The sequence below is a fragment of the Pteronotus mesoamericanus genome, unplaced genomic scaffold, assembly GCF_021234165.1.
Source record: "Pteronotus mesoamericanus isolate MK-2021 breed Mesoamerican mustached bat unplaced genomic scaffold, CSHL_Meso_final contig_66, whole genome shotgun sequence".
Classification (NCBI taxonomy): domain Eukaryota; kingdom Metazoa; phylum Chordata; class Mammalia; order Chiroptera; family Mormoopidae; genus Pteronotus; species Pteronotus mesoamericanus.
In genome coordinates this window covers 2324458-2340063 of record NW_026555230.1, presented here as the reverse complement: position 1 = coordinate 2340063, position 15606 = coordinate 2324458, and the positions used below count along the sequence as shown (strand labels likewise).

Here is a 15606-nt window from a genome sequence, read left to right as displayed (position 1 = left end):
TCATCCCTCTCCTTTGGAGAATTTCTAACTCCTTAAAGAAAGTGGCTTTGTCTTACTCATCTTTTTCTCCAGTGATACATTATTCATACTAGGCCCTTGGTGTTTGTTGAGTAAATATACTAATGTCAGTAGAATGAATGAATAGGACCCAGCAGCAATCAAGTAATCGATAAAATTATTCTGCTGTCTAAAAATGGCATTCATTTCATAAACATTTACTTTAAATTTTTTAAATAGCTAATGTATGCCCATGATTGAAAATTCAGGAAGTATAAACAGGTATTATTATAGACTGAATGTTTGTGCGCCCCCCACCCCAATTCATATGTTGAAGCCCCACCATCCAATGCAATGGTTATTTGGGGTGGGACTTTGGGGAGGTGATTAGGTTTAGATGAGGTCATGGGGTTAGCCCTATGATGAGATTAGTGCCTCTGTAAGAAGAGGAAGTGCCCTTACAGAAGAGCTTACTCCACCAAGTGAGGTATAACAAGAAGGCTGCCCACTATAAGCTAGGAAGCGGATCCTCACCAGAACACTGCCGTGCTAGTATTCTGATCTTGGATTTCCAGCCTTCAGAACTGTGAGAAATAAAGGTTTGTTGATTTAAGCAACCCAGTTTGTGGTATCTTGTTCTAGAAGCCCAGACTAAGACAGGTGTACAGTAAAAATACCTCTCTCTCTCCCAGTACCCTTCAGCCACCCCACTTCCCTCCTCACACACAATTGGCATGTTCAGCCTATTACTGTCCACCCTGTGGTAGTTTAGACCTATACAGGCAACTTGGTATTTATAAATGCTTTTCTAATTCATCAATGAGTGGTGCCTAATGAATGGGCTTCTTTGCTCTACTAGGACTGCACAGTGCTCTATTGACTGTCCCCTACTTTATCTATTAAATCCTCTATTAGTGGATATTGAGGTTATTTCCGATCATTTGTTATTCTGTAAACTGCAGTGGATAACCTTGCACATACATCATTTTGTATGGGTTCACATGTATTGCAGTATAAATTCTTAGAAGCAGAATTACTGATACTGCCAAAATCTCCTTTTTGAAAGATGGACTGGCTTTCGCTCCTATCTGCCTATTTCCAGACATTTTCTCCAACTGTATTAGTTTCCTATAGTTGCTATAACAAATTACCATAAACTCGGTGGCTAATAAAAACACAAGTCTGTCATCTTACAGTTCTGGAGGTCAAAAGTCCAAAATGGTTTTACTGGGCTAAAATCAAGGTGTCAGCAAGGCAGCATTCCTTCTGGAGGCTCTGAGGGAGACTCCATCCCTTGCATGACTCGTGGCCTCTTCCTCCATGTCCAGAGCCCGCAACAGTGGATCAGTCCATTGAATCACTCTGACTTTGCTCCCATCATCAGAACTATTCCTCTGATTCTGACTCTCTTGCCGCCTCCTTCTAAGGACTTTTATTACTACATTAGGCTCACCTGGGAAATCCAGGGTACTCTTCCTCTCTTAAAATCAGTTGATTAGCAATTTTAATACCATCTGCAACAGCCTTAATTTCTCTTTACCATATATGGTAATATGACTCAGGTCCCAGGGATTAGAATATGGACATCTTTGGGGGGCCATTATCTGCCTACTACATGAACCCAGTATGCTTTCTAATTTTTTGATCTTTGCTAATCTAATAGATGAAAATGTAGATTCATAGTTTCCTTTTGTATTTCCTTATTTGAATGAAATTGGATATCTTTTGGTCTGAGCTATTTCTACATTCTCTGTATCTTCTGCCCATTTTTCTTTTGGGAACTTGGTCTTTTTCTTGTTAATTGTAGGAACACTTTATGTAATATCTCTACTGATTTATTATATTATATGTTGCAAATATTTTTCCCATATACCTTTTTACTTTTCTTATGGTGGCTTCTGCTATGAAGAATTGTAAAAAACATTTTTCGAAGAATTTGCCTTTTTTCTGTGACAGATGTCCCTAAGGCCACTCCAGGTTTGATGCTTCACTAGGAGAACTCACAGGAATCAGCATATATAGTTGTACTCACAAGTGTGATTTATTGTAGCAAAAGAAAAGGTCACATGGGATAAAGTCTGAGGGGAACCAGGCATGGGCTTTCAGAGTCCTCTCCCAGTGGAGTCTTGCAGGATGCACTTAATTCCCCCAGCAATGAGTTGTGACAATGCTCAGTATCCAAGATTTTATTGCGGGCCGGTTACATAGGCACCCTCTGCCTAGTGCACACCAAAATTCCAGACTCCCAGAAGGAAAGTAGGAGTTCAGCATAAAATACAGTTCAGGCACTGTGAACCACTCTTAGCAGTTAGGGGATGGTGAAAACTCTCCCAAAATGCAGGTTTTCAGTTGCCGGCCAAGGATCAACAATGCAAGCAGCCTTTTCAAGGAGAGCAATCTTAGACCTGCTAGGTTCATTCTTGTCTGCACACTTTTCTTTGATAGCTTCTGTGTTTTATATCCAAGTTAGGAAGGTCTTCTCCACCCAGAGTTATCAAAAAATTATCTCACATTTCTCTAATACTTTCATTTCTTATTTAAAATTTAAGTATTTGATCAACTTGGAAATTATTTGGGGTTACTGTGTAAGGTATGAGTCCAACTCTTTTGTACCCTGTTCCTGTGACACCATTTGTTAACTAATCCACTGATTTGAAATACCACCTTTATCACACACTAAATTCCTCTACATACTTGGCTAGGCCCAGGAAGTGGATACTTACTCCCTGTCCTCAAGGAGCACAGTTTTCCTGGGTGATGTGCACAGACAGATGCATAGGAGCAATAGGTCAGAGCAACAGAAAGTGAAGTTGGTGGTGAGGATGGCTTCCTAGGGGAGGCAAGTCCTGAAAGATGAGTGGGAGCATTGGCCAGGCAGAAATGGATGTGGCAAATCACAGAAACAGTATGTGCAAATATGAAGAGGCCAGACACGGGCTGGACCTGCCTATAGGTTGTTTTTTTGCCATTGCTGTGCACGTAGATGTAGCAGAAATAGATGGTGCTGGAGGGGAAGCCTGGGCCAAAGCTTGCAGAACCTAACATGCCACACCAAGAAGTTTTAATTTTTATCTGAAGGTGAGGGGAGCCATTACAGGATTTTAAGCAGAAAATCAAAATCAAATATGATTTGATTTCTGTTTCAAAAACAGCATTTGGGTTGCAGCATACAGAATGGATAGAGGAGGGGCAGAAGAGTATTTCTGTAGATGGCTGTTAGTAACCTAAGTATGTGATGACCAGGGCTTGAATGGGGTAATGAAGCAGGACAGGAGATAATATAGACTTGAGAAAGGTCTAGGAGAGAAGATCAGTAGAATTTGTAGATTCAAAAGAGTTATGAAAGGGGATGGGATGATAGGGTAGAATCCAGCCTGAGTAACCAAGTTGATGGTGGGACCAGTGGTTGAGATGAGGAATATGGAAGGGGAGTGAGGAAGAGATGGTATTCCATTTTGGATAGGCTGTCACAAGTATCTAGGGGACAACTAGGTGTAGATATAGATATCTAGGAGGCAGGTGGCTACAAAGATGTAGAGCTCTGACGTGGGGAGAGGTTTTTTGGTAGGCCTGACTGTGATCTTTAGCATTTTCATAGATGTGGCCAAAATCCTTGTACTAGAAGAGGAAATTACAGTGAGAAGAGAGGTAACAGTGGATGAACGCTGAGAAATGTTAGCCTCAAATGATTATGATTTTGACAGGTGGTAAGGAATGTTCTTTTTGCAAAATGATTTCAAATGACATTTCAAATGTGTTTTTGTGGTCCTTTCTTAAATAAATGAATATGCACATTTATATATGAAAGTAGTGGTGACCCAGGAATATTAAACCATTTTCCCCAGGGAAAGTGGTAGAAATGGGATTATAATTATTGTTTAATATGTTTTATTGATTATGCTGTTAGAGTTGTCCCAATTTTCCCTCTTTGGTCCCCTCTGCTTAGTTCATGTCCATGGGTCATGAATATAAGTTCTTTGGCCTCTCCATTTCCTATACTGTTCTTAATCTCCCCCTGTCTATTTTGTACCTACCAATTTGTGCTTCTTAATCCCTTTACCCTTTCCTCCATTTTTCATCCTTCCCCAACCCAATTGCTAACCCTCCAAATGATCTCCATATCTATGATTCTGTTTCTGTTCTGCTTGTTTTCTTAGTTTGTTTTTTAGATTCAGTTTTTGATAGTTGTGAATTTATTGCCATTTTAATATTCATAGTTTTGATCTTCTTTTTCTTACATAGTTCCCTTTAACATTTCATGCAATAATGGCTTGGGGATGATGGACTCCTTTAGCTTTACCTTGTCTGGGAAGCACTTTATTTGCCCTAGGATGAGGAGAATTATTTACACAAACAAAGAATAAATGGTAATTTATGTGTTAGCTCCTTTTGACCTGAGACTTGTTCAATTTGGGGATATAATTACTTTTGATGCAGTTATGTGAATTCACGTACTGAGTCAAATCATGAGAAATAGGCTGAAATCAGTATCTAGCATGAAGGTGTTGCTTGGAATTATAATCTTTGCTGAGTTTTAATACCTCCTATGATTCTTCCTTAATATTGTAGGCTTTTTCCTCCAATTTTAATGAAGACTCTTTTTTCTTATATAAAGGGAGTCTTGTTTCTCAGCAAGATGAAAATGAGGTAATTTTTAGCTTGCCACACTCTTATATGGTAGATTGAAACTTTTTTAAAAAAACAAATGTCTTCGATTTCAGAAATCAGACTAGAAAAAAATGCTCCCTTAAATTCCTGTTCAAAGATTGCAAAACTCTATCAGGAAGCAAGTAGTTAGTGAGTGATCCTTTGAATTTTTAAGGCTAGGTATTCAGAGTTGTAGACTATTTGCTGTGTCAAAAGGGTCTGCTTTTCCTAAAAACCATGTCCATTGATGACTGTGCCATTGCACGGTGGCAAAGTCATTTGAAAGTACTCTTAAATCTGCATAGTTTATCAATTTATTGCCCCAAATACTATGAAAATGTTTTTTCTCTGTAACTGGTTCCCTTTGGGATAATATTTAATTTCTGTAAATATGACTGTCAGACATCCAGTTCTGAGACACCACATCACATGTATTTAGGGGAAGAGGCTGTCTGGGAGAAGGTTTCATAAGCTCTCAGAATCCTAATTTGGTGACAGACAGCTCTCCCTCCTCAAAGAAGGAATCTCATGAATTGCTTACCATTTATAGATTCTTCTCAATAAAAATAAACCAATCTAGACTTGTTTTAAGTCCGTTTGTGCTTCTCTATTTGAAATAATGGCTCATTAAGTGGAAGCTAAAATCTGTTGTCATTTCAGATTTTTTCCCCCACAAGACACAACAGATAAATGTAGCTAAATTAAAATGATGTTATATTCTCTTTGTCAGAGCTGTTTTTAGTCTTAGTGTGGAATTGGAGATTTTCATCTCAACTTTGTCCTTTAACATTTTTCAAATGTTACATTGTGCTATTTTTAATACTGGAAAAAATGCATATGATTGCTTTTTTAAAAAAACATCTTGGTGCATGGTATCTCTTGACTAGAAGGAATCTTAATTGGTGAAATGCCTAAATACTAATATAGAGCCTAATAAAGGAAGACCCACTCACTTGAAGCTAGGGGGTAAGCACTTGAGAGTGTACATTTTTTGGTGTCAGTTTCCTGATTTAGTTATTGTGCTCTAGTTATATAAGATGTTCACATTGGGGAGGCTGTGAGTGAAGGGTGCTTGGGGCTACCTGTACATTTCTTTTCGATTTCTTGTGAATCTATAATCATTTCAAATAACTTGTTTTTTTTTTTCAAAAAGTTAAGCAGCCTCCCACAATCACTTGATCACACAGAACCCTTAGGCTAGCCTCCTAACTGTTTTGGTGTATTCCACATGGCCCTTCAGGATCAGGGCAATCACCCCCTAGAGATTCCGGTTCAGTGGGGGTGAGGTAGGGCACACACAATGACTGGCACCTTGGGAAATTGCTCCCACACCCGATCCTGAGGCAGAGCCCTGGTGAGGGACCAGGCCCTAAAGGAAAGCCATGGAAGACTTCCAGAAGTACCGGCTGGAAGCTAACATTAGGCAAAACACTACTCTGCTCTGAGGTTTCCCTTAAGCTGGGACTGAACCATTCTTGAGTTGTCCATAGGCCGTGAAATGAAATTGGTGCTGGACAGGTTCATGGAGAGGATTTATTACCAGTTTGGCAAACCCAACTCCCTGTTTTGTTCTCATGAAGGGAAGTTCTCTAAAGCAGGTTCTGGCCATGGGACTTGGATTTCCCAAAGAGAGGGTCCAAGCTGACCCAAGGGTATAGTTAGGGATAACTGGAAAATCCCAGTCTGCTAATAAAGCACTACGAGACTCAAAGCCTTAGAAATGTATCATGTGTAAGGCAGAAAAAAAAGACAGCTAAAAACCTCAAGACACGTAATCCATTACTTTAGGTTTTCACAGTTTTCAGACAGGAACTTTAATTAGACTTGTAACAAGTTACCACTTGTAGGGGATTTTGTACTTTTTAACAATGAGGTACAGATTAATGGTGTTTGTTAGCCTCGCTTTAATGCTTAGTAGTTTTTATTTCTTTTTAAATAATTCACATTTATGTTATTCTGTTTGAGAGCTTGTGCTTTATAGTTCTTGCTTTGTTCTCTTACCTGAATCTTTAATGAAAAAAAGGTAAAAATTAAAATATCTGGAAAGTAAGTTCTGGCACAGTCAACTTTTAAAAATTATGGTTGTTTTAGATTGCTTCAGTAAAGCCAAGTAGTTCATGGACAACTTGGTTGTTTGTTTTGTTTTGTTTTTAAAAATTCCCAGTTTTATTTTCTTTATTATTTATTTATTTATTAAGGTTTTTTTATTGTATTTTTCTCCATGACCAATTATCCCCCTTATTACCCTCTTCCTTGCCACTGCCCCATCCACCCCCTGGACAACTTAGTTTTTAAAGAAAAATACAATTTGAACACTAACAAATAATGCTTTTTTTTAAAGTGTATTTTATTGATTATGCTGTTACAGTTGTCCCATTTTTATCTCCCTTTTATCCCTCTCTGTCCTGCACCCCTTCCCTCCGGCATTGCCTCCACTCCCCTTAGTTTATGTCCATGGGTCGTACATGTAAGTTCTTTGGCTTCTCCATTTCTTATATTATTCTTAACCTCCCCCTGTCTATGTTGTACCTACCAATTGTGCTTCTAATTTTCTAATTCCCTGTACCTTCCCCTGCTTTTTCCCCCTCCCCCACCCCACTGATAATCCTCCATGTGATCTCCATTTCTGTGATACTGTTCCTGTTCCAGGTGTTTGCTTAGTTTGTTTTTGTTTTTTAGGTTCAGTTGTAGATAGTTGTGAGTTTATTGTCATTTTCCTGTTCATAGTTTTTGATCTTCTTTTTGATAAGTCCCCTTAACATGTCATATAATAAGGGCTTGATGATGATGAACTCCTTTAGTTTTACCTTGTCTGGGAAGCACTTTATTTGTCTTTCCATTCTAAATGATAGCTTTGTTGGATAGAGTAATCTTGGATGTAGGTCCTTGCCTTTCATGACTTCGAAAATTCCTTGCCAGCCCCTTCTTGCCTGCAAGGTTTCTTTTGAGAAATCAGCTGATAGTCTTATGGGAACTCCTTTGTAGGTAACTCTCTCCTTTTCTCTTGCTGCTTTTAAGATTCTCTCCTTATCTTTAATCTTGGGCAATGTAATTATAATGTGTCTTGGTGTGTTTCTCCTTGGATCCAACTTCTTTGGGACTCTCTGAGCTTCCTGGACTTCCTGGAAATCTAGTTCCTTCACCAGACTGGGGAAGTCTTTCTTCATTATTTTTTCAAATAAGTTTTCAATTTCTTGCTCTTCCTCTTCTCCTTCTGGCACCCATATGATTCGGATGTTGGAACATTTAAAGTTGTCCCATAGGTTGCTGAGCCTCTCCTCATTTTTTTGAATTCTTGTTTCTTCTTTCTGTTTCAGTTAAATGTTTATTGCTTCCTTCTGTTCCAAATCGTTGGTTTGAGCCCCAGATTCATTCCCTTCTCTGTTGGTTCCCTGTATATTTTTCTTTATTTCACTGTGCATAGCCTTCACTTCTTCCTCTATTTTGCATCCATACTCAATCATTTATGTGAGTTTCCTGTGATTATCAGTGTTTTGAACTCTGCATCTGATAGGTTGGCTATCTCCTCGTTGCTTAGTTGTTTTTCTGGAGTTTTGATCTGTTGTTTCATTTGGGCCATATTTCTTCATCTCCATGAGCCTGTTAAGTTGTAAGGTGTGGAGCCTTAGGTATTTGCCAGGGAAGGGCAACCCAGTTCATTGCGTTGTGGTGCTGTCTGTCAGGGAGGGGTCAGAGAGGGAACAATTCCACTTGCTCAGCTCTCAGCTGGCTTTCAGTCACTTCCCCCACTACCCACAAGCAAATTGGGCCCTTCTTGTGCCGATTCCTGGGAGGGGGTGAGGGTGGGCTTGTGTTCATTCAAGGACTCTGTGGGTCTCTCCAACAAACTCTCCTGTGAGGCTGGGAGTTTCCCCCACTGCTGCAACCTCTGCAGGTTTTTACAGCCAGAGGTTTGGAGGCTTTAGTTTCCTGTGCTGGAACCCTGCATTGTGTTGTCTGTCTTGCTCCGTAGTTGTTCCTCTCTGCTTATGCACACATGAATGTGGGACTGCCCGGCCCACCAGCCACCTCCTCATCCTGCCCAGTCTGTCTCCTTGCTGCGCGTCCTCTCTGCTCCAGCTGCTCACCTCCACCCCTCCTACCCATCTAGATGAATGTTTAACTCCTTGGTTGTCATACTTCCATACAGTTTGATTTTCTGGCAGTTCTGGTTGTTTTTTGTTTTTAAATTGGTGGTTGTCCTTCTTTTGGTTGTGCAAGGAAGCAAAGCATATCTACCTATGCCTCCATCTTGGCTGGAAGGTCACAAGTAATGCTTTTTCAAAAAATATGTTTTCTTGTATTTGTAAGCTAATTTATTTTGATGGTTAAAATATTGGTTTAAGCACTTGGTCTTTTCCATGATAAGCTCCATTTCATGGCAAGAAATACCTGGAATTTTCCTGAAAAATTTGAGGTTCAAATCTGACTCTTAGCTTCAAAATTAGCTTAGGATCTGTGTTCATCATAGAGTTTTCATAGGTGGTTCAGGGGTAAAGGATGCCAGTTCCTTGATTCATCCCATATACCTGCATGTCACTCAGAATAGAAAGTGTCATTCTAGAATGATTTCATGAGAAAGGCCACCTGATGTGTTGCTGCTATAATGACATTGTATCATTTTCATATTAATGACAATTTTAAAAATATTGCTTGTATTCAGAGTTCTCTAAATCAAACATATTAAGGAAAATACGGAGATCATTTTGGTCTGGGCTATATAGCTTTCGTCTTCTGATGATAACAATCTGGTAAACCTATTACACTTTTCAGTAATTTTAATGTAAGATACAAGAGTATATTTGAAGCAAAAAGGAAGTTGCTTTATTATTAGTGATTGAGAAATAGTAAGTTACATTGAAAATGCTGCTGGCAAATCAAAGGACATGGATAGCGTTAATACACATGATAATTTTTCTGGAGAGAATGATTTATCTTGCCTTTGAGTTAATAATTTTATTCTTTGTTTTTAAAATGCCAATTCATTCACTTGAGTTTCATATGAAAGATGTAAACCACTAAAAACAAACAAACAAAATAATAAAAACATGTTGAGATCTGGAACTTATTTCAAGAAAGGAGATCCTAGGTTTTCTTCTAAAGTGAGTGACAGTACAGCCTTATGTCTCAAACCATCTGCCATCCAAAGTGTGTCAACAACACAACAATCAGTAATCTTTACCTGTTCCACGTCCTGACCAGTGTAGTATCTGATGCTCAGATGTCACCGAGAGAGTGCTTAGATACGTTCAATAATTCTGTTTATGGATAAAGAAGTTCGCTCTACATTTTACTGCTGTTTTCACCAAAAGTCCCTTTACCTGTGAGTTAAATTTCGTTTAACAGAAATCATTTGTTTTCCCCAGTGGTCCTGAATAATTAAGCATTGCTGTGGGTGCAATGTCAAGCTAAAACCTCAAAGAATTGCTCAAAGAAATGCTATCACACAATATACAGCACTTAAGCCTAGCACTGCCAGAGTTAAGACCTGCTTGAGGGTGCCACATGCTTTGGAAAGTCCAAGAAGACAGTCCATCATATATTGAGAACAGGCTGACAGCTCTGGCATAGGGGGGTTGTTGGGTGGGGAAGGATCAAGGAAAAAAGAAAAAAACTCATGGGCATGGACAACAGTGTGGTTATTGCAGGGAGTGGAGGTAGAAGAGGGTATGGGGGGATAAATGGTAATGGAAAAAAATTGAATATAAACAAATAAATAAATAGGAAAAAAACCCCACCAAAAGATAGTGTTAAAAAATAACAAACAAAAAAGAAGACATTCCAGAAAGTATGTTCTTGATTACTTTTTACCCCAAACCTCTTGCCACTTAAATAGAGAAAACTGTTGCTGCTAAGTGATGCTTTCCCAGAAATTCTCTGTAATACAATGAAGGGAATGCTGGCATTCAAAGTTGTAGGCTAACAACAGAGGAAAATGGGTAGGAAGGAATATACCTAGAGAAAAAGTGCCCAGACTCAGCGCCCACAGAGAAAGTAGTTGTGCAGGGGTTGTATAAGGCTTCACATTTTCATTTGGTCAACAAATATATATTCTGCCTACTATGGGTCAGACACTGTTCCCATCATTGGGGATACAGGATGTGAGCACAAGTGTCTCTTTTCATGGAGCCCATGTTCTAGGGGAGGGAACAGTAGAAGTACAACCGTAAAGTAAACAAGTAAATATATAATGTGTCAAATGGTCATAAGTGATACGGGGAAATAACATGGGAAGGAGGATAGGGGGTGCAGTTGTAGAGGTAGCATATTGTTTTCTGCACGGTGTCAGAGGAAGTCTAATTGATTAAGGTTACATTTGAGCAGAAGTGTGAAAGAAGTGGCGGGCTGAACCCACAAGGGTAAAGGATTTCAGACAGCTGGAATAGCAGGTGCAAAGGCCCAGAAGTTGGTATGTGCTTGATGCTTCTGGGGAGCAGCACTGGAGGCCAGTGTGGCTAGAGTGGAGTGAGCAAGGGGGAGTGCAGAGACATGGCAGGGGATGTGGCCAAATGGTAGACAGCTGCACGGGCCATTGGAAGGACTTAAACTTTCACTCCAGGTGAGATTGAAAGCCAACTATTACTCAGGCTTTAGAGGTAAAGATGAAAGCAAGGGATTATTTAGGAGGTTATTACAATGTTCAAAGTGGATGATGGTAGAGGCTCAAATTGATGGTAGCAATGAGGTAATGAAGCTAATGCCAAGGATTTTGGCTCAATCAACTAGAAGGATGGGGCTGTCATCTGCTGAAATGCGGAGGCTGTGGGAGGAGCAGGATTGGATAGAAGAAGTTAAGGGTTTGGCTTTGGATGTGTTAACCCAAAGCCCTCCAGATGCCTCTTAGGCAGTCTGGGGTTGTGGAGTGGGTACTTGGAGAGCTAAATCTGGGGAACAGAGTGGAGGCTGGAGAGCAATAGATACTTAGTAGTCACTAGGGTGTGGTTGATATTTGAAGCCATGAAATTCATCAATATGAGCTCCCTGAGAGTAAGCATAAATAGAAAAGAGATGAGAGACCTTAGGCCTGTGATTTCACAGACTGATATGAGGGTTTTGATTAAAAATTCACAGAGAACAGTTAATTAAGCATTTTCCTAATGTCATGTCTTCTTAAAAACAGATAAGCATGTCATTGTTTTCCTTTTGAACCAGTTGCACTCTTTAATAATCATTCCTGAATTTCCTTTTACTTTTTTCAGTGGCTTTTACCTGATCAGTTGCTAATACTGTTTTAACATTGATTGGCAGTTTTTGGTCTGGAAATCTGATTTTTATGGAACATCATTTAAAAAAATAACTAGAAGAGATGTTTGTAATCATAAAAAATTGAAGTCTCAAAAGTAATTACTGGAGATAAAAGGTAGCAAAAGCCTAGTTTGATTTTTTTCCCCCATTTTTATTTCTGTGTTAAAAGTCGCATGTTTGGCTGTGATTTCATAGTAGGCAAATATGGTGAAAAATCAAAGGATGTAGTATTAGTAGACTATTTGTTTCTTTACACTGAACTTTAAATTCTTTTTGTTTGCTTTTTTTCTAGCCAATATTTGCATTTTTAAATGAAGAAAAGTTTAATGTGGATGGATGGATGGTTTATAATCCAGTTGAAGAGTACAGAAGGCAGGTAAGCCAATAGGTACTGTGACATGTGAATCTGAAACATACATGGTTGACAGTATGTCACTGATCATTCTCTTGGAGTATCAATAGCATCCTTGCTAAATATGTGTTTAATAGCAGTGGTATAATACAGCTTATTCTGTCTATGCATTCCATAGCCATATTCAAGCTACATTAAAGACTGGCTGGCTAAGTTCTATTTCCTTCCCCTACATGAAGAACTTCAGTTATATGTTTGTTCATGACCTGAAGCAAATACTTGGAGTCTAGAAAAGTCATACCTCTATAGCTTCCTATATTAGGAGTTGATGTTGCTATATATTTATATATTTGGGGGTCTAACTGTTGCTGGAAGTTAGATTTCAATTATATGCATTCTGGTTTGCATATTCAAATGAAGTCGAACTGCTTTCCTGTAATAATGTCTTTTCCAAGAAAGCTTTGACTAATGTATATTAGAATTGTCCTTACGTTCTCTTATGTAAACATCACCTACGTGCATGTTTATTTGCTGTAATAAAGGCAAGAGGCTTGGAATAATGTTGGCTGTTCAGGGACAAAGGTCTCTTCCAGCATGTTTGTGAAAAAGATCCTGTGCATGTTATGTACCAAGAGCCATAACTTGATCTGTGGAATAGCCAAATCCATAGGACAGCTAGGAGTTTTGTGATGGAATTTTTTCATAATTATCATTCTAAAAGTTCTTAAAATAATTGGGAAATTTTGTTGAATGACCTTTGAGAATCAAATCAAGCCCAGTTGTGTTCTGAAAAGGCAGTGAATGTAAAGTCACAGAACCCTAGACTTGAGAAGAACCTTCTAGCCACCACCTTCACTGCTAAGGATCTGGGTTGATTTCCATTTAGTCTTGATCAGTGGTGTGTGTGTTCATAAGCAGATGCAATGCACAGGAGTGAGGGTATGGGAATTTATCTCTAGAACACATGTATGAGGTAGTATGTACTATTGCTTCTAGAAACCAGCTTTAGACTATTGTTTTCAAAGTCTGTGTAACATCTCATTTTAATGGCCTTTGTTCTGGGTCAGTTATTGAAGCAGAAGTAGGACCATCAAAACATTCCGCAGGTTTTGAAGATCTCTGTAGCATTATGTATTAAAATATTTGTACTTTATTTTTAGGGTGTTATTGACAACATTAAGACTTATTTTTTTTAGGTCAAAGCTTCTAGCTTGCAACAAAACAGTTCGTGTTTTTAAGATTGCATGCATAAATGAACTGTGGAAGGTATTTTGTTCTAGACTGCCATTACATTCCATCTTTTTTTCTTATAACTTTCTGATGGGACTTATAACTCTCTAATTGGACTCAGCATCAGACTCATCTGTTTGGTCTGTGGTCTGTAGGGCCAGACCTAAAGAAAAGGTACAATGTCTGTCCCCAAAGCAAGCACCCACATAGTTTACTTTTGTGTGTGTATTTGTGTATTTGTGAGTATGGGGAAAGAATATTCCACCACCTCTAGCTCTCGTCCACACTAGATAAGATTTCATGGGTAGATCATAGGGTGGGGGTGTTTTCCATGTTTCCCTGTCACATTAGCAGTCTACTTAGACTGAAGATGACTTGTATTTCTCACACAGTCTATACAGCAATCACCAATCCCAAAAAACTTGATTGAAAAAACTCTTAGGAGGTGGTGAAATGAGCCTCCCCAAGAGGGAGTTTCCTTTACTTCCCCTCTGTGGCTTTCTTCATATACTTAGCCTTTTCTACTTTGGAGCAGACTGAAGCATTTACTCTGTTTTGAATAGGGAGAGAGAATTGCTTGATTTCTTTTCTATCCTCAGTTAGACACAGAGTAAGATTACACAATATACTTTCTCTAGGGTCAGGCGGGGTACATGGCTGGGGAATGAACTTGGGTTTATCTTTATTGTACTAGTAGTCTAGTAGTAAAGAATAGTTTGACATGAAATAAAGAAAGTTCTCAAATTCAAGAGAATCTTTATTTACCAATGACAGTTTAGAACTATGGAAACCAGTAGTGTTTTGTTTTGTGTTCTTATGTTGTCTGGATTATTGATTTGGCTCCCTTATTGTAAATCAGTAGACCGTCACTACACTGGTCAAAGAGGCATGTGCAAATCCTGCTAGAAAGAAGAAAGGAGACCCGAGGTCAATGGAGAGATGAAGTCATGCAGTACTGACTAGGACTTCCTTTTCTTCCTTCAGGGCTTACCCAATCACCACTGGAGAATCACTTTTATTAATAAGTGCTATGAACTGTGTGACACTTACCCTGCTCTCTTGGTAGTTCCATTTCGTGCCACAGATGAAGATCTCAAGAGAGTTGCAACTTTCAGATCCCGAAATCGAATTCCAGTGAGTACTGCAATTAAATTGTTTTTTCGAAGAGTGCCTTTTATTCCATAAGAATGGGAATCAAGTAATTCAGAGAAACACTCGTGGGTTTCAGTCCAACCTTCTGAATGCAGAATGGGAAAATAAAAAAGACAACACCTGCCTTCGAAGAGCTTGCACTTAAAGATGGAGAATGAACACAAGTAATTCTTATGCGAGGGAGGGTACAGGTAACACTAGCATATTTAAACCAAGTGCTAGATGGAAAGAAATAGGGTAGGATGGGGTTGTTGTGGTTTTCATCTTTGTAGCACAATACCTAATATATGATAGGCTCTTGATAAATGTCAGCTGAGTCATGCTGGAAACAAGGCACTATTTTATGTTATAGAACATGTAAGTACAGGCTTTTATGTATACTCACCTATATTGGGATTAGTTTATCCTTGTCACATTTGCAAGCTGAGTTAATACCATTAGCAAACGCAAGCCAAGTGCAGACTATTCCAGACAGTATTCTTATGGTATCATTGGACCTAGTCCACAAAATTCCCTTTGTTTCTTAAATATTTATGTACAAGTCACACTGTCTACTCTGTGTACATAAACTTTATTGACTAAAAAATTAGAGAATTTTTTCCCTCTGTTAATTTTTGGGACATGTCATAATAAGTACATTGTTTTGTTTGGGTTTAAACGCAAGGGTTGAAGAAATTAAGATTTAATGTAGCCTTATCTTTAAATACCAAGTCTAGATATTTTTACTCTTAAAAGGATATTTGTGTGAAACTTTTGTATACTGTCAACATAATGTGAATTGTAACTCTTAAACTTCACTTGCTTCTCTAATTACGAGTGTTCATTCATATCTTCATGATATATACTCTACTTAAAAGTATGTTATTTAGCTCATTTTGTTAGAACATGGTGCTAAAGAAGCTAGAGTTACAAGTTCACTCCTCTTGTATTCTGTTTGGACATACTTTTCTGTGCCATAGCCATAGATTCCACATCTGCCCTGG

General features: G+C 38.7%; 1 protein-coding gene across 1 annotated transcript in view; it reads left to right on the top strand.

Moving 5' to 3' along the window:
* The window catches only part of MTM1 (myotubularin 1), a 110015-nt gene that overhangs the window by 55921 nt on the left and 38488 nt on the right, over positions 1-15606 (top strand). Inside the window, exons 7-8 of the mRNA XM_054581809.1 lie at positions 12182-12265; positions 14456-14605. Coding sequence (XP_054437784.1) covers positions 12182-12265; positions 14456-14605 — 234 coding nt within the window. The remainder of the gene's footprint in view (positions 1-12181; positions 12266-14455; positions 14606-15606) is intronic.